This window comes from Pithys albifrons, chromosome 19 (genome assembly GCF_047495875.1).
Source record: "Pithys albifrons albifrons isolate INPA30051 chromosome 19, PitAlb_v1, whole genome shotgun sequence".
In the NCBI taxonomy this organism is placed as follows: Eukaryota; Metazoa; Chordata; class Aves; order Passeriformes; family Thamnophilidae; genus Pithys; species Pithys albifrons.
In genome coordinates, this window is record NC_092476.1 from 12,968,890 (window position 1) to 12,986,095 (window position 17,206).

A 17,206-nucleotide genomic window follows, 5' to 3' on the forward strand; every position below is an offset into this window, starting at 1 on the left:
ACCAGCTGGATTGGTACTTTTCTCCAAGCTATGTCCTTCTGTATCAATGTGTTTACCTGCTTATCCCAACGGCTGCCGCATTCTTTCTATTGTTTACTGCTCTTCTTGATGCAGGTTCAAGGATACAGGGGCCTCGTTCCTCTTTCCATGGCCTGGGTTGTGCACAAAAGCTTCTAAGTTCAAATTTCTTCCTACACCTGTTCTCTCATTATTTTTTGTTTGGTTGGGCTGACAGGAGTGGTTGGGGGGGAGGACCCTATACCATTATTTTTCTCCCTTTGTTCCCAGAGGACCACATGACGTGGTGAATTCCTTTGCTTCTTCGTGGGTATGCTGTTTGTGTTGTATCTTTGTGGTGCTGCTGTTTTGTCTTGTTGGTTAACTGTTATTTTTTCACTTATAACCTCCTCAAATTTATTTTGTCTCCCTACATTAGGGGGTAGGAATAAAAGGGAAGGAGTTCTTTTTATTTGAGTTCTCACCACAATATTTGTGTTTAAACCAAGACAGATAGTCAGTGGTCAACTGAGTATTGTATGGTCAGTTGTGAGCAGAAAAAGAGGGGAAATGGAAAGAATAAGTAAAAATAAACAAAGGAATTTATCAGGGCTGTTTGGTGGTAGCTGTCAAGCAGGCCTGTGTCTGATCAGTGTCTGCAGTAGGGCAGGAAAGACAATTTGACCAGACTTCAAAGGTCTCTAGGAATCTAAGTGATTCCCCTTTCATCATGATGGTAAGATCCATGGTGGGTGAAAGTACAGAATCATTTATGCTGGAAGGCACCTTGGCAGGTCTCTTAGAACAACCTGCTAACCACAGCAGGGTCCTTTTGGGGGTCAGACCTCGTTGCTCAGGGATTTATGCATTGTGTTTGAAAAGCCTCAAGATGAAGATAGCACAAGCTCTCTGGGAGATATGCTTCAGTGCTTGACTGTCTCAGTGGGGAGAAAGTGTGTCCTCCCTCATTTCTGCTGATGCTGGCATTGACCCCTCACCCTTCCATCAGCCACAACGGGGCAGAGCAGGCCCTGGCTCCATTCTCTTACATGTTAACATCCTAGCAGATGTGGGAAGGCTGTTATTATGTGGCCCCAAAGCCTTGTCCTCTCCTGGCTTTGCACCTTGGCAGCCAAGACACCCAATGGCATGCTGGGCTGCATTAGAAGAGCACAGCAAAGGGCTGGTGAAGCTCCTCCTTCCTTTTTACTCAGCACTGTTACACATTCTCTTGCTCACTTCACCCAAGTTTTCAATTTTGCTTTTCCTGCACCCCAGCCAAAGCTGCCTCCACAGTACTGCCTTGTCTCCTTGTGAAACACAAATCTAGGAAAGCATCCCCTTATGTCAGATCAAGGATCATTTTCCATCTTTCCTTCAACCAAGCCCTCCTAGAGAGGTCCACAGTCTTCAAACTCTCCAGGCTTTATCACGTGCTAAAATTGTGTCCCTTCCTCCAGCTGACTAAAGAAGACCTCATGCTCTTCCCAGCCTTCCTAAGGCAGTTCAGTGACCCTGACCAGATGACCATGGGATATCAAGGAGTGAGTGATTCATGGAACCATGAACATGAGCAGAGCCAGGCCTGCGCTGCACTGTGCTCCATGGACAGCTTGGCCTCCAGGCTGGCGTGTGCTGAGCATATCCCCAGACTGCAGTATAGCCAACCTTAGGTTTGTGACAGAGAATTCTGCAGGAAGCTCAAACCTGGTATAGCCTAGTAAGCCATTTTCATGTCCTTACCTTTGTCTAAAACTGCAGCAAGAAATTTCCATGTAAGCATCCTCCTTTTGGGACAGGACAAATGGTGGCTTGTTTTCCTCATAGGAAAACATTAAAAGAGCTCCCAGGATCACAATGGTAGAACACTTCCAGAGGTGGCATCTGCATGGCTTGTTACACCACAAACAAAGGAACATCCTGGTGCAAAACCACATCCAAGCCTGCTCCTGTGCTATGTGTGATACTGACAGATGTGACCCTCTGCCAGCCCATGAGATCCTGAGGCACAGCTGATCTCCTCACAGCATCCTCACATGGCTCTTCCTTGAGACCCACAAGCTGATCAGATACAGGTTACCTCACATTTCTCTTCTAACATCTTGTGACTGCTTTGCCACCCTGCAATCCTTATCTTTCCCCCTAAATGTTTGTGGGGTGGTTGTTACTGATGAGCAGTTTAGTGTGGGAATGAGAGTTGTAGGTGTTGGGTGGTGAGGCAAGGGGTAGGGGTTAGAGCTCGACTTTTAGGGCTAGTGTTTTGGGTTGAATACTTTGGCAAATGCCAAGTATAAACCAAAGGGACAAAGACTCCCTTCTTCCCTGCCCCACTGAGAAAAGAAAGAAGGAAAAAAATCTCCAAGATTTAAACTTAGTTATGTATATACATTTATACAGAAAAAAAGAAAATTTAAAGAAAAATACAACATAACACACACCTACATAAGTTAGATATAACAACAATCTTCTATTTCCCACAAAAACCAGATACCATCACTCCAGATTCATAAAGCACCCCAAAAGACAGGCAGCAAGAAAACAGAGAGAATAACAAAAAAAATGTTTACTTTCCCAAACTAAAACAAAATGCGAAGTAGCAGCAGGGCAGCAGCAGGGCCCAGCACAGCACCACAACAGCAACACATCCTCTCAGGACTGCAGCCATGATGGGAACTGAGAGAATACCTACTCCACTGTACTTATATCCCAGTTTGCATCATCTGATTTGGTTGCTTAAGTCAGGTGACACCTGTCCCTCCTAATCTACGTAACATTATCAGGGCCTAATAAAATTAAGGCCTACATCTAGGCCTAACTAAAACAAAGGCCTAAACTACCACAGCCAGGTGTCTCATCTGTATAGTGCAAACACGGACTCCTGACCTAGTGATTTGATGTCCCTCCATGCAGAGAAGAGCCATATCATTGAGCTGTTGTAGGTGGCTAGTTCTGTAAATCATGTTTGTTCTTAGCTGGTCTGTGATCACTATTCAAGGGCAGCTTTCCCAGGGTGTTAATGCACATGGGAACAGACCAGACCTTGCTCTGCTGCTCCTTCGTGTCCCTCATAGGAAGCCTGCTTTGGAAAGGACATCACAATACCCCCACCCTGCACACTCACACTTTAACTGAACATTGGTGTTTTCCACTACATGGCACTTCCCAGTCCAGCCCCTTCCTGGTACCCCCATATCCCTGCCCCTAACCCAGCCCAGCAGAGCAGCACAGTCATGTCTGGCTCTGCAGCAAGAAAAGGAGGTCAGTCACAGTGACTCTCAGCCTGGAATGCTCAGCAGATCACCCACTCAGGCAGTTCCTGCAACCCCAGTGCCAGTCCAGCTTCCCAGTACAGCACGAGAGAGTTGGCCCTGAAGCTCCATGTGAGATTTTTGTCTCTGTTCCCTGGTAATTACTGGAAATGGAGGCCAGGAGGACACTTTATAGAGAGAAAATATCTGGTAACATCGTCTTGAAGATCATCTAGTTCCCAAACACTGCCATGGGCAGGGACAGTTTCCACTAGACCAGGTTGCTCCAAGAGCCATCCAACCCGGCCTTGAACACTTTCAGGGGTAGGGGAACCTGTGCCAGTACCTCACCACTCTCACAGAGAGGAAGTTTTTGCCAGTATCCTATCTAACCTGCCCTCTGTCTGTGGAAAGCCATTTCCCTTGTCATGTCACTCCAGACCCTTGTCCAAAGTCCCTCTCCAGCTCCCTTGGAGCTCCTTTAGGCACTAGAAGGGGCTCTAAGGTCTCCCTGGAGCCTTCCGTTTTCCAGGCTGAACACTCCCAGCTCTCTCAGCCTGTTTCCAGATGAGAGGAGCTCCAGCCCTTGGAGCATCTTCATGGCCTCCTCCCGACTTCTTCAACAGGTCCACATCCTTCTTACATTGGGGTCAACAGCTAAATGTCCAAGTGGAGACGAGCAACAAATAGCATTTCTCAGAGGTCGATCCTGGGACCAGAGCTGTTTAATATCTTTGTCAGTGACATGGAAAGCAAGATTGAGTTACGCCCTCATCATGTTTTCTGAGGACATTGAGCTCTGTGGTGCAGCTGAAAGAAAGGGATCCCATTCAGAGACACCTGGACAGGAGGGCCCATAGGAACCTCATGACATTCAACAAGGTCAAGTGCAAGGTCCTACACCTGAGTCAAAACAATACCATGTAAGTTGTAGTTTTAGTTATACAGGAAGGATTTTTAGTGAAATTTTTCATAGCGTCACGGAATTCAGAGCTTGGGGGACTGCCCCCATCTGAGCTGGATGGGAGAAGACTGTCCCCAGCATCTCAAGACCTGCTGGAAAGGTGGATCCCTGAAGTGAAGCATCCTAGGAACTCAAGAAACAGGAGATAAAAGAAGGTGCACACAGGAACTCTCTCTCAGTACCTAGGGTTTACTCCCTGGAGCACCATGGACTCTCAGAGCCTTTTCCCAGGGACTGCCTTGCCTCAGCTGTGCTCTTTTCCACCTCAGTCATAGCTGTTTTTTACATCAGATCAGCCGCCACCACCAGCTCAGAGATTCCCCTATTAGGAGCCACACAAAGCATCACCCCCATAGGGTCTGACACCGCCAGGCCCCAACATCATGCCGGGTCAGCCCCAGCCTCACCATCGTCACTCCACATGATTTACTATTTCAGAATCCATGCCATCACCTTAGTGTCACAGGACTTCCCTTCAAATGAAATATCCTTCCAGGTTTTGTTTTAACCTAGGGGGAAGCAAGGTAGCTAGGCAATATTTTTTGCTATTATTGGGGTTTTTCATTTCTTTCTAGTTTTAGGAAAATTGTTATTTTTCCTTCTTCATTCTGATGCCTCATATGTTTTACCTTGTCTATATTGGAGGAAAGGAAATAAAGGAAAAAGGAGGGTTCACCTCATTTGAGGTCTCTCTATTGTCATTAAACCAAGACATAAGTACAGGCTGGAGGTTGAATGGATTGAGAGTATCCCTGAAGAGAAAGACTTGGTGGTGTTGGTAGATGAGAACCCAAATATGACTCAGCCATGTACTCTGGTAGCCCAGAAAGCCAAGTGTGTCCAGGGCTGCATCACAAGATGCATGACCAGCAGGTCGAGGAAATGGATTCTCCCCCTCTACTCTGCTCTCTTTAGACTCCACCTGGACCATTCCATTCAGCTCTGGGGTGCTCAACATAAGAAGGGCATGACCCTTCTGCAACAAGTCCAGAGGAGGCCTCAAAGATGCTCTGAGGACTGGAGCACCTCTGCTGTGGAAACAGGTCAAGAGACATGGTAAATAATTAAATGAACCTTGCTACTGTACTTTGTTAAGTCTTGTTTTACATGTCATACTTCAATAAAATCTTTTTTGCTGATATCATTAATGGTGGTCCTTTAGATAAAACATCCATTTGTGACAACTACTTCATGACCACTTGATGACGGAACAAAAGTGTGACCATTCCTGAATTTCGTATGAGCAGGGGGGCATTGCCAGAGGGGGTGTCCCCAGAAGGGGTTTCTGTGGTGAGGGGTGGGGGATGCAGTCCCCCTGCAGCGATACCAGGGCTGCCCAGCTGGAGATACAACCACTGAGCCAAGTCTTCAACATCTAGTGGGACAACCACATCTGGGACTGTGGCCACCAGCTGTCACCCGCCACTGTGGAGCAGCTGGAGGTGGCCAGGGATGGTGCCCTAGACTATGTCCAGGGTTGAGCTACCACAGACACCTGCCATCGTTTTCAGGCACTAGGCACACAGATATGGGTGGAAATGGGGACAAGGACATGGTGGCTCTAGGCACAGGGACGGGGACAGGGTCAGGGATGTCTCGATGCAGTGCCCACCCAAAGCCTGTCCCCATTGGCCATGAGAGGTGCCACCACTGGCCTCTGGCACTCCTCAGGTCCACCATTAAACCAGTACCCAGAGCTAACAGTGTCCCCAGGGCAGGGTGGGAACATGGCAAACCTGGGCATTGACAACAGGGCTTCCCCTGACAGTGGGGCTTGGAGGATCTCTGGGGGTCTGAGCATGGAGCTGGAGAGCATATACTGGGACTCAGGGCTAAGCCTACAGAGCACCCCACCCCCATGGGGGTCTGTGGCAGGAGGGCCTACCCCAATAAGGCCTAGAATCCAACCAATTAATGCAAGCAATGCAAGCTGTCTGTGACAAGTTACTGGTGGTGCCACAGTAATGGTTTTGGTATTGAATTATGTTCAAACCAGCCTCATTCACCAAACTCCAAACACATGGCCTGCTTCTTGAAGTTGGATATGACAGATAAGCTGGCAGCTGGCCTGTAAACTTGTAACTAGCTTTCAATCACTTTATACTATAGATGTCCAGTCCTCTTTCCTACAGTCAGGTTCTTCTGACATAATCCCTTTTGGGATGTAAGTGTCAAGATTCCTCTCTGAGGTGGAGATGTCCTCCAAGGACACTCCTCAAGGTTGAGCAAAAGAGATCTCCCCACAAGTATTGGTCTGGGTGAGTTACATCAAATATCTACTTAATAATTATTTCTTCTTGCTAGCTTTAATATATTTGCTTCAATTATTGCTTCAACAATTGCTTCACTATAGTGCACTATCTTACCTTACACTGTACTACTGGTAGTTTTAGCATTTATATTGTGTAGTAAATAATTCTGATTACGATCTTTTGTCTGATCATATATAATAATATTCATTTTATCTATTCTCATTTTGCAAATCATTAAAACCTGTGGGACAAAAGTGGTTCAATCACATCCTGTAATTCCTTAAATTTAAACTGTTTACATAATCTGAGGCTAAGATTGGATCCAGTTGCAACTTGACTCCTCTCCGAGAAGGATTTCAGAGCAAGGGAGTCCTTTCTGCAACTCAATGGCAGGGCTATTTCTAATGAATTTTGTCTAAGCCTTCTACTCCCACCCACAACAAGGTCACTGAGGGGTAGAAGCCAAAGAGCCGCCGCAGTGCTGGCTGAGTGGCAGGTTGGCAGCAGGGCCCCTCACTGCTGCAGAGTCGCTCTGATGTGGCACCGTGTTCACCATCCCCACTGTGCATGTCACCTGCCAGCAGCACCACTGTCCTCAGAGCATCACCATGGTTTCACCAGCTCCATGTCTGCCATGGCAGGGTGGTCACCATCAGCATTGTCACCACAGTGTTATGCCAGGATGTGGTTGTGGTGACTGTCCTGGTTCTGGTCATGGCCACCACCTTAGTCCTGATCCCAGTCCCAGTTCTGGCTCAGGCACTGGGCCCCTACTTCTTTCTAGACGTCCCTGAAACTTGCTGGTCCACACACAAGTGGAGCTGAGACTCAAATCAGGAAGGGGATGGCAGTTTGGCACCACCAGGCTGCCAGGGTGCAACCCTGGGCACCCACACGTTGTCTCCTCCCCTATGCCACCAAAGCCCAGCTGGCCTCACCCTTCCCATTGGCAGTGACATCCACTTGGGAATGGCTGCATCTCCTGTGGCTAATAAATACAAGGGGCCTCTACACCCCCCGCAAAGCCCCATATCCTCCCAGAGCACTGGAGTCTCTGTGCCCTGTAGCCACCATAGCACCCCTCCCAGCCCCTATGGGTTCCTATATCCCCTCCTGCAGCTCTCCAGTCTGGAGATGAGGATGCCATGGTGGACTATGCCCAAGGCCGTAGAGCAGCCCAGTCCAGCCCAAGTGACATTGGTCAGTCTTCCTCGTCACAGAAGGCCACCAGACTGGTCACACACCATTTGCCCTCAGTGAAGCTGTGCTGGCTGGCTCAGGTGCCGCAAGTCACTGTCATGAGTCCCACTCCATCTGTGCCTTGATTTTCCTGATCCCATCCCTACACATCCAAATGATATACCCCTGTACTCTTCTGAGGCTACCTCCTGACTGCCCTGCTCAATTCCTTACACTTGCCAATGGAGAGCTTTTACACTCCAAAGCTTAAGTGGCCCCAAAGAGCTGCCAGCTCAGGTCAGCTCTGGCATCCTTAAGGACAGTTTTCCAGGGGATCTCATCTACTGATTCTTTAAACAGCTGCCAAGTTCATGCCTCAAAAATTCAGGGCCCTGACTGCCCTGTGCCAGGTCCATATTCCTTGAGACGTCCAGATGCCTCCACACTTCACTTCCGATGAGCATGGGGAAGGATCAGCTGCAGGAGGGCTTCTCCTCCAGCTGGTTCGTCCAACCAGGCCAGGAAGCTTTCCTCAACACACTCCAGGAGTTCTGCAACAGTGGGGAAAAATGATGACACTGACAGCAAGCATTGCTGAGGGTGAAGCTCTTCCCTGCTCTCCCTGCTTCTGATGGTGACTGTAAGTCCTGGACTGTCGTAAGCCCAGAAATGGTGAGCCTGCAAACAGGGTGGTACAGCCTGAGCAATAAAGTACTTTCTGACATAAGGTAAATGCATTACCATAAGGTAAATGCAGGATTCCTACCTGCAGCTCTGGATGGCAAGGCTAGGACACTTCCTTGCCACATCCTGGCAGCTCCTGGGAATGTATTGTTTCACCTCAGGTATGAAGCAAGCATGCAGAGTAGATGCTCCATTTCCCTCTGAGCCACTTATCCTCCACAAAAAATAGGATCTCACAGTGCTGCCTGTGTGATTTCCTGACCTCTGATCTTTCCATGACCCCATGAGATCCTGGACCTGCAAGAACAGTGGATGATCATCAGTCACTTGACTGCAATAGTCCACCAGGCTTCAAATGCAGCCATCTGGTGCCATTGCCCCTTCTGCTTGATGCGGGGGCAGCCCTGAGCACCCTGGAAGGCCCCATCTGTGGGCAGCACCCCAGGCTGAGGCTGGCAGTCCCCATGGGGCCATGGAAGGTGATGCAGCTGAGGACACCACTGGGTAATTTGAAGGCCTCCAACGTGTGAGGGTCAGGTGGTACAGGAACTCCTGCACCTGCTGTCCAGTCACTGTCCCTGCAGGGACAGCAGGTGCAGAGGGGACGGTGGGTGACGCATGTAGGAACGTGACTGCACCTGTCATGAAGGGAGCTGAGCACACCCAGTTCCAGGGGTCAGAGCACCCCTTGTACCCCCACAGCCCCCAGGTTGGTGGGAAACCCAGAACATCCACTGAGCTTGGGGGCACCCCCAGAATCCTCACACTGCCCAGTCTAGGGGAAACCCCCCATGCTCTCCTGTGCCTGCCTCTCTGAACCTTTGCCCTTCACCACAGTTCCCAACTAGCTTTGGGCCGGTGGTTGCTGGGGAGATGCTGGGGGGCAATTAACCGTCTCCACCCAGGGCTGTAGGTGCCCCTGGACTATCACTATTGTCTGTCCATTCTGTCCCCCAAAGAGGCTGACAGTCCAGACAGGGACAGGCATGGGGAGGATATGGTGGTCCCAGAGGCCACACCAGGCCCAGAAATCAATGCTGCCCTCCCCAGCCCCAGATGACTCCCTGGCCTCCTAAGCCTACGTAACAACCTCCTCTACAGCCACAACCACAGACCCATATAAACTTGCAATGTCCCCAACTATACCAAAGCTGGCCTCTCCTGGGAGCATCCCTCCCGGCAGCCGCTGGCTCTCACGACCCTGCTCGACCCCCTTTAGCCCTCGTAGCCCCTTCCCAACACCTACAGCCCCCAGACGTGCTCTGCAGCTTCCACACCTGCTCCCGGGGCGGGGGAGGTGCTGATGGGGGACCCGACCACACCGCCAATCCCCAGCCCGCCATTCCCACACTAGTACTCCCAGCCCCATCCCAGGGCTCCATCCCTACCCCACGGACGCACCCACCGCGAGGGGCGAGTCGGCACCGCCGGTAACCGCCTCCCACGCTCAATCCGCGCCATAGCGAAGGAGCGAAAGGCGCAAGCCCGGCATGGAGAAGGCGCCGCCCCGCGGCCTCTTCGGCCCTCCGCAAGGGACCGCGTTGCACAGGGACCCCGCCAAAAAAGGCGCACCCCAGGGAAGAGCGAGAAGGGCCCGTTCCCGTGAGAGCAACCCGGAGGCAAAGGGCGGGCACGGGGCAGGGAGGAGGCGCCGGACCCCGCCCCCGGCCCGCCCCGCCGCCGCCCGCGCACCGTTCCCTGGGGCAGGGTGGGCACTGCGGGCTGTGCCGGCGCCGTAGCACCCGCTCCTTGGCGGCACAGCGCATGTGCTGTCTGGCGGTGCCCCCGGTCCGCCGTGCCGAGTGAGGGCCCTTCCGAGTGACGCCACGCGAGGCACGTGACGCGAGGCCACGTGGTCCGCCCGTCATGTGACCTGCGGCATTGGCGGGCAGGAGGTGGGACATTCCCGTGGGTATGGGGGCGAGGAGGGGCGTGGCGCGGTGTGCTGTGCTGGTTGTGGAGATTCGGGATCGCTGAGTGGGCCGCTGTCGTCTACAGGGCTCTGAGCACGGGGGGAAAGAGTTGGGGAGGGACTCCGCAGGCCAAGCCCGGAGCGCCGCCCCCTTCGGTGATGCCCGCCTGATTACGCCCCCGCCCCTCAGGCCATGGCCGCCTCCCGCCCCCCCAGAGTGGTGCCGGGCGAAGCTTCCGAGAGCGACTCGGAGCCAGAGCTGCTGGTGGGGACGGCGGAGGTAGCCCCCGGGGCCGGGCTGAAGGTGCCGGGCGAAGCTTCCGAGACCGAAGAGGAGGAGGAGGAGCAGAGGCCGAAGACGCCCCCAGTGCTGCCAGAGGAGCCGGCGGCGGTTTGGGGAGACGGCCGGGGGGGGCCCTCGCTGCTGCAGCAGCGGCTGCGGGAGGGGACGGGGCGGCTGCAGGGGGCGGTGGGCAGCGCCCTGCGGCAGACCTACGGCAGCGCCGCCCGGAGCCTGGGGGGCCTGGGGGCAGCCCTGGGCCGGACGCAGGTGACCGCCGCTGCGGCCGCTCACTGCCTGCGCCTGGCCCGCCGCGACCTGCGCGCTGTGGCCGATACCATCGACATCGTCACGGCCTGTCGCCTCCTGCCCGACATCCGCGGGCAGCTCTGACCAGCACCAGGATGTGGCACCAAGTTCACTGTTCCCACTGTGGCTGTCACGTGCAGCGGCACCAACACCTGTGAGACATCCACGAACAGCTGCCACCACCACTGCTGTCCTCATGGCATCACCAGTACTGCATCTGCCATGGTGGAGTCATCACCATCAGCATCATCACAGCAGTGTCCTGCCAAGAGTGCGGTTGTGGTGGTGTCGAATCATGGCTGCAGCACCCCACAGTGAGCCTGAAGACGTCCTCACCACAATGGCATCACCAGTGAAGTCACAGTGACAACAAACTGTGGCCTTGGTGGAGAGACCACCACCATGCCACCCCAGGACCTCTACACTCTGGCCAGCTGGCCAGCTGTTACCATCCCTGAACTGCAGCCTCATGTGAGCTGTAGTCACTTTTATTCCCACCGTTTTGTACAACATGGAACTGAATAAAGCCACGGTGGTGTCAGAGCCACAGTGGGGAGCTTGGCCAGAGCTGTGGGATAGTAGTTTTGCAGGTGTGGGTACAGGGACACACCGATGCAGGGGCAGGGTAGGGTGACAAGGGTGCTAGTGTAACACTGCAGTGACCTTCGAGTTCATTGGTAGCCCAGAGAACATGTTGGGTGGCCTGGGACATGTACCCCCATGTCCCCAAGCACTGGCCCCTGTCACCCTCTGGTGATATCCTGGGTGCCTGCCTCACTCTCACACATTGTGTTCCTCCTGCCATGTCCCTAGCAGCAGGATATTGAGGAGACAGCGAGTGGGGACAAGGGGACAGCAAGAAGGGGAATAAGAGGCCCCCCTGTACCCCAAGAAGGACATGCCTGAGGGTCAGACAAGGGTTTATTTGGGGAAACGCCCCAGACCACCACTGTCACTCCCGATGACACGGGAGGCTTGAGATCCCTGGAGGTGATCACATATGGGTGTCCAGGCTGTCCATGTACTCCTGCAGTGCCTGCAGCCGGGCATCAATCTCAGCCAGCTCAGTCAAAGGCTCCTCAGAGTGGTTCTCTGGGGAGGCCAGTGCAGGGAAAATGGGTATAGAAAGGCATGAATTGGGAGGGGGGGTGGGCAGGGGGGGCACCCCGAATATCCAGGGGCTCAGATCAGGCCTCACCTTTATCAGGGCCCTTGCTGGCAGCACTGCGTACGCGTGGCTTGTGGCTGGCAGTTGGGTGAGATGCCTGTGGGAGACATTGAGGGTCGCCAGTGTGTGTGTCCCACATTTTGTAGTCATCCCACTTAAGGATGCAGAGGGGGACCCCAAATGGGTGGGGGACCCCAAAGGGGCAGCCACTCACCATGCAGGGGCCATTGCAGGACGAGGTGCTCAGGGGTCTCCGGGTATGGGTCACCCTCCTGTACCTGCCCAAGATGGAGGGGTTAAGAGGTGCTGGGAGGGATGTTCAAACATCCTGCTCCATGCTAGCATTACCTGCGGCGCATAGGCTCAGGGCACTCACTGCCTTTGCTGCCAGAACTCACTGCTGAGCACCAGCTGCGGAAGCTTTCAGCTGCAGGGAGAAATGGGGGAAGGGGGAAATTTGAGGAAGGAGCCTCAGCACCCGGTGGGTGCCCCTAGTCCTTTTCATACTCTCCACTCACCTGACGAGCTGCGCCTGTGGCTCCTCGCCGGGCTGGTGCTGCCAAAAGCTGCCCTGTGCTGCTGGCTGCACCCAAGGGAAATGGTGGAGAGTGGGGACAGGGAACTTCCCTAAGTGCCACGGAGGGGAGGGGACAGTGAGATGGTGACAAGTTCAGTGTCACTGCTTACTTTCTGAGCTCAGCCTCCTTCTGCCGTTGCTGCCGGGCCCTGATGAAGGCAGTGGGGTCAAAGCGTGGCAGGCGGGAGCCTGGTGGGAATGTCCAGAGGAGGGGGTCAGAGTGAGGAGGGGGTGAGTCGTATCTCACCTCCACCCCTATGTGTGTACCCCCAAGTGGCCCACACCTGCAGGTGATGGGAATCGCAGAGAGGGGCGGCACAGGCTGCTCCTGTGGCTCTCCAGGGATGCTGAGCGTCGCTCCTGGGAGCTGGGGGCTGTGGTTGCAGATGTCCGTCGGCTGACAAGAGGACCAGTGCTGTGAGGAGGGTACAGAGTGACACCCCATGGTCATGCGGGTCCCCCTGTACAGCCCACCCCAGCCTCACCCCCTCCTGCAGGAGGCCAGCTCAGTTGTCAGGCTCTTCACCCGCAGCTGCAGCCTCTGCTCCAATGTCTTTGCCTCAGCCAGCTGCAAGGCAGGGGGAAAGGTTCACAGTACATCTGACAGTCCTCCTTCCCACCACCAGCAGCACCCCCTCACTGCAGGCTCCCCCTTCCCTTCTCTCCCAGCCCACCTGGGCAGCCAGCCGCTGGTGCTCACGCTGATGCCGGACCTCTGCCACCCGCTTCTCCTCCAGTGCATTCCGCAGCCTGGCAGGTATAGCAGGGGATAGTCTGGAAGTTCCCTCCTCACCCTGACTGTGAGATGAGGACCCCCCAAACCCTTCTGGATACCGCTGGCCCCACTCACGCATCCTGCAGGTGCTGGGTCTCCTCCAGGTGCTGGGCCCGGAGCTGCACCAGCTCCTCCCGCAGCGCCCGCACCACTGTGGCAAGGTCCAACCTCCCTGCGTAAGGCAGTGGCAGCGGGTAGTGGATCCTGGGGGGGGGAGCACGTGGAGGGGGTGAGGCTGATGTCACTCCCCCATACACCCTGCCCAGTGTTCCCTCCCACCTATCGAACTCCACAGAGTAGATGAGGATGAGGTAGCACTTGCTGCTGAGCAGAGAAGAGGTGGAATGGGGAGGGCGAGCGACTGCCCCCACTTTCCGGCTACGCAGTGTCTCCAGGTCAGCATAGGTGAGGAGCTCCAGACTGACGGACTCGCTGCTCTGCAGAGGGGTTGAAAAGTGGAGGGGAACTCAGTGGGACATACACTTCACTGCACTGTCCCCTAAAACGCCGTGATAGGGGAGCAGCGCAGCCACACCTGCATCAGCGCTGACTCCAGCATGCTGCAGAAAATGCCAAACTGCTTGAAATTCCCTGTTTTGCGGGTCAGGTCCTCAATGACTGCAAGGAATTGGGTACTTTGGTGAATGGCAGCCGTGGGGGGGTCCCCTCAGTCCGCCCCCAGGCCCCCGCCGGCACTCACAGGCGGCATCGAATTCGCCCCTCCACAGGTCGGCGGTGCCGTGAGCCTCCACCTCCACCCGCAGCGCAGTGCGACCCAGGGTCACCCTCACCGTGTGTGCCCCACGTCGGAAAGTGCAGTCGGCCTGCAAGTACCGTGGCTCCCCCATGGCGCAGGAGGAGTCGGTGTGGAGAGCGCACCTTGGGAAATAGGGGCACGCCAGGAGTAGGGGATCACCCCTAGAAGATGGGGAGGAAACCCTCGGGAAACCAGACCCAGGTTGGAGGGCTTGGGGTAGGGTAAACTGGGGTAGGTTGTGGGGTGCTGGGTGCAGGGGGGGCGCGGAATTGATGGGGAGGCGCAGACGGAGGAAAAAGAAGCAGAGGCCACAGGACCAAGGGAGCTAACTGGAGCGGACCTCAGGGCACCCGGGAACTAGGGCTCTGCGGGGGAAACTGTGAGAGGCAGTTTGAAGGGGTGGAGATAGCACAGAAGGACACGGGGAGAGCCCGGGGTTTGGGGGCTGCTTCCTGGGGAGCACACGGCAACCCAGGGCTTCGGGGGCCTAGTCTGGGGGTACAAGAGGGAGGGGCTTGGTGGACTGTTCTGAGGGCAGCGGGGCGGGAGTGGCTAGGGCGGCAGATACCGGGAGTAACCCTGATACTGCTAGGACTGGTGCTGGGGCCGCAGGAAGGCCCAAGCCCCCGGTGACGACCTGGAGAGAAGAGCAGCCACGACCGCTCCCGCCCGTCGCGATCCTCCGCGCCTCGGCCGCAGATCCGCGCCCCGCCCCATCCCGCCCCATTGGCCAGCCTTGCCCCGCCCCGCGGCGTCATTGGCTGCGAGCGCCGCCCGTCACCCGCTGCCGTTGTCCGCTTTGCGCAGCGCCCGCTGCCCGCCCGCCTCCCGCTGCCATTGGCTGCCAGGCGGAGCCCGCCTCCCTCCTGCAGGCGCTGTTGGTCACCGCGGCTGTCAGTCCATTCTCCGGGTAGGGGCAGAGCGACACCTTCCGTAGCGCTCTCCTTCGGCCGCGGCGCCGCGCAGGCCTCGCTGCTTTGGCCGGTCGCGGCCTGGCCCCGCCCCCTCCCATGGCGAACCGCCGGTGCCGCCCCGTTCCCGCCCGCGGAGAGCACGGCACGGGCGGGGCGCTGGGCCTGGGTCGGAGGAACTGCGCTGGATATCGGGGGAGGGTACACCTGGGGGCGGTGGCGGGGCGCACAGACAAGTTGGGGAGCAACTGAACCTCGCACCAGTTTTCATTGACCAGTGACAGACTGGGAGCCGGAGGGGGGCACTCCACTATTTGGGAGCATCCCCCGAGATTGCAAAATATCCCCCCAGAATATTCCATGGGGTTGGCCCTCACAAGAAATCTGGGAGGGAGACAAGTATAGCACTCCCCAGCACACTCAAACTGCCCTTGCAGATCCCAGTAGCCCTTCTGAGGCGGGACCGTGTCTGTGGGTCTGTCGATGCATTTGGTGACTGCTGGCACTCTGGGGACCCTTGGTGGTAACGTGAGCCCTGGGGGAGGAGATGCCAAGTCTTCTTCTTCTTCCCTTACTGAAAAAGCTGTGCTGGAGTCAGGGCAGAGGCAGTTCAAGCACACCCAGGAGTCTCCAGCGACTGTGGTCATCAGCCCAGTAGTACAATACTGTACAACAGAGGTGACAGCACCCTCGCATGAAGGCTGTTTTGCCCTCAGTGGTGCTTTCTGAGGGAGGCAAGAGGAGCTACAGGCCCTGTTCCAGGACCATGGGGACTCCCCGCTTCTGCAGATGAGGATGCGAGCATTGTCCCACCTCACGCAGGAAGACCTGTTGTTGGATGGAGCCAGCCAACTGCAGCCCTTAAAACCTGCCACTCTGTGTCTCAAATGTCCCAGCTGGAAGGGTAGGAATACATCAGCTTGCCAAAAAAAACTGTGGAAGCAGAGCCACAAGCAGCTGGACTGCTTTCAGGTGTGACAGGAGACACCAGCACCATCACAGAGAAGGAAGAATGAGCACTCTCACCCTCACCAGAGTAGCTCAGGACCTACTTTACTCATAAGTGCATGAGGAAACGGGTGTGGGGAGGCTTAAAAGGTGGGTTTGAGCCCATCAAATTGCAGAGTGAATTCTCTTCCCCTGAGATGAGAGAGGGGATTTGGAACCTAGTACATATGGTTTGGGGCAAAAAATGACTCTACAAATGAGGCTTTGAATCTTCCAGATCAAACTTGAAGCCTTCAAAATGGTGCTCTGGGCCCTCTAAATGAATCTTTGAACTTAAAAAGCATAAACCTTGGAATGTCCAAATGTGGTTTGGTAGTATGAAAATGTAGGTTTGGCTCTTAAGTTGACTATTTGGTCTCCCACATGTAGGCTTTTGTGATTTAAAAGGGATGCTGTTCTCCCTGCTTTGGAGGATTGTGTTACATATATCAGGGTTTGTGCTTGATTAGGGTTGAATTGGAAAAATAACCCTTTGGACCTTGAAATTGTAGTTTGGGATCTCAGTTTTTATGGGTTTTTTCTAGTCATTGAGATTCGTGTTCCAGTCGTGAGAGGTTTTTAACTAAAGCATCCCTGTGTTATGAACCCTGTTCTCAGAACAAATCCATCACGCACACTTGGGGGGATTAATTCTAGGGGCCATCACCTTCTGGGGGGGTTAACCCTAGGGCCAACCACCCTGGCTGTTTTTTACCCTTGGGGCCCATTAGTCCTTAGTCCCATCATCCTTGGGTTGGTGAACCCTGGGCCCAACCAGAGGTGCTTTACCCTGCATGCCCATCATATCACAGGTCAGCCCCCTCAGTGTTGTTAAGCATGGGGCCCATCCCTCTGGGGCCTCATCCCTTTTGCTTTGAAGGACCTTGGGGCCCACTAAGGTGACCATGAGCAGCAGGATGCAAAGGCAGCCATTATTATCCTGGGTGGCACTTGGAGGTGGGTGGCAATGGGGTCACGTGTTCCTTCCTCTCCACTCAGTACTGGTGAGCCCACCCTTTGAACACTGGATCTAAGCCCTGAGCTACCAGTACAGGAGAGGTGGATTGCCTGCAAGCCAGCCCAGGAATGGGCCATGGAAATGCCCCATGGCCAGGAGCCTCTTGGAGCGGCTGCAGGAGCCAGGGCTGCTCAGGCTGGAGCAGGTTTGACTGTAGACGGTCCTACCCAGGTATGGTCTCAACACTG

At 54.8% G+C, this 17,206-nt stretch overlaps 2 protein-coding genes and 1 long non-coding RNA gene across 9 annotated transcripts; 1 reads left to right on the forward strand and 2 right to left on the reverse strand.

Moving 5' to 3' along the window:
* Positions 1-1,544: 1,544 nt before the first annotated feature.
* LOC139680711 (uncharacterized) lies at positions 1,545-10,151 on the reverse strand. The gene is made up of 3 exons (XR_011699396.1): positions 9,730-10,151; positions 8,407-8,621; positions 1,545-8,318 (listed from the first exon to the last, which is right to left on the reverse strand). It is a non-coding gene; the product is annotated as an uncharacterized lncRNA (long non-coding RNA).
* On the forward strand, positions 10,018-11,392 carry BLOC1S3 (biogenesis of lysosomal organelles complex 1 subunit 3). Of its 4 annotated transcripts, none has more exons than XM_071573588.1 (2): positions 10,018-10,219; positions 10,427-11,392. In XM_071573588.1, exon 2 carries the CDS (start codon positions 10,430-10,432, stop codon positions 10,907-10,909), a length of 480 nt encoding a protein of 159 aa, XP_071429689.1. In that variant the 5' UTR covers positions 10,018-10,219; positions 10,427-10,429; the 3' UTR covers positions 10,910-11,392. The 4 variants fall into 4 exon arrangements, with proteins under 4 accessions (XP_071429689.1, XP_071429688.1, XP_071429687.1 ...); XM_071573587.1 differs by having other exon boundaries at positions 10,020-10,236; positions 10,323-11,392; XM_071573586.1 differs by having other exon boundaries at positions 10,020-10,232; positions 10,323-11,392.
* CCDC61 (coiled-coil domain containing 61) lies at positions 11,375-14,800 on the reverse strand. Of its 4 annotated transcripts, XM_071573575.1 has the most exons (14): positions 14,740-14,797; positions 14,046-14,224; positions 13,881-13,963; positions 13,625-13,782; positions 13,421-13,549; positions 13,245-13,320; positions 13,056-13,138; positions 12,855-12,985; positions 12,681-12,759; positions 12,512-12,576; positions 12,342-12,420; positions 12,208-12,271; positions 12,024-12,090; positions 11,376-11,917 (listed from the first exon to the last, which is right to left on the reverse strand). In XM_071573575.1, exons 2-14 carry the CDS (start codon positions 14,191-14,193, stop codon positions 11,820-11,822), a joined length of 1,260 nt encoding a protein of 419 aa, XP_071429676.1. In that variant the 5' UTR covers positions 14,194-14,224; positions 14,740-14,797; the 3' UTR covers positions 11,376-11,819. The 4 variants fall into 4 exon arrangements, with proteins under 4 accessions (XP_071429677.1, XP_071429676.1, XP_071429679.1 ...); XM_071573576.1 differs by having other exon boundaries at positions 11,375-11,917; positions 12,208-12,265; positions 14,046-14,800; XM_071573578.1 differs by having other exon boundaries at positions 12,208-12,265; positions 12,855-12,967; positions 14,046-14,800.
* Between the last annotated feature and the right edge of the window lie 2,406 nt (positions 14,801-17,206).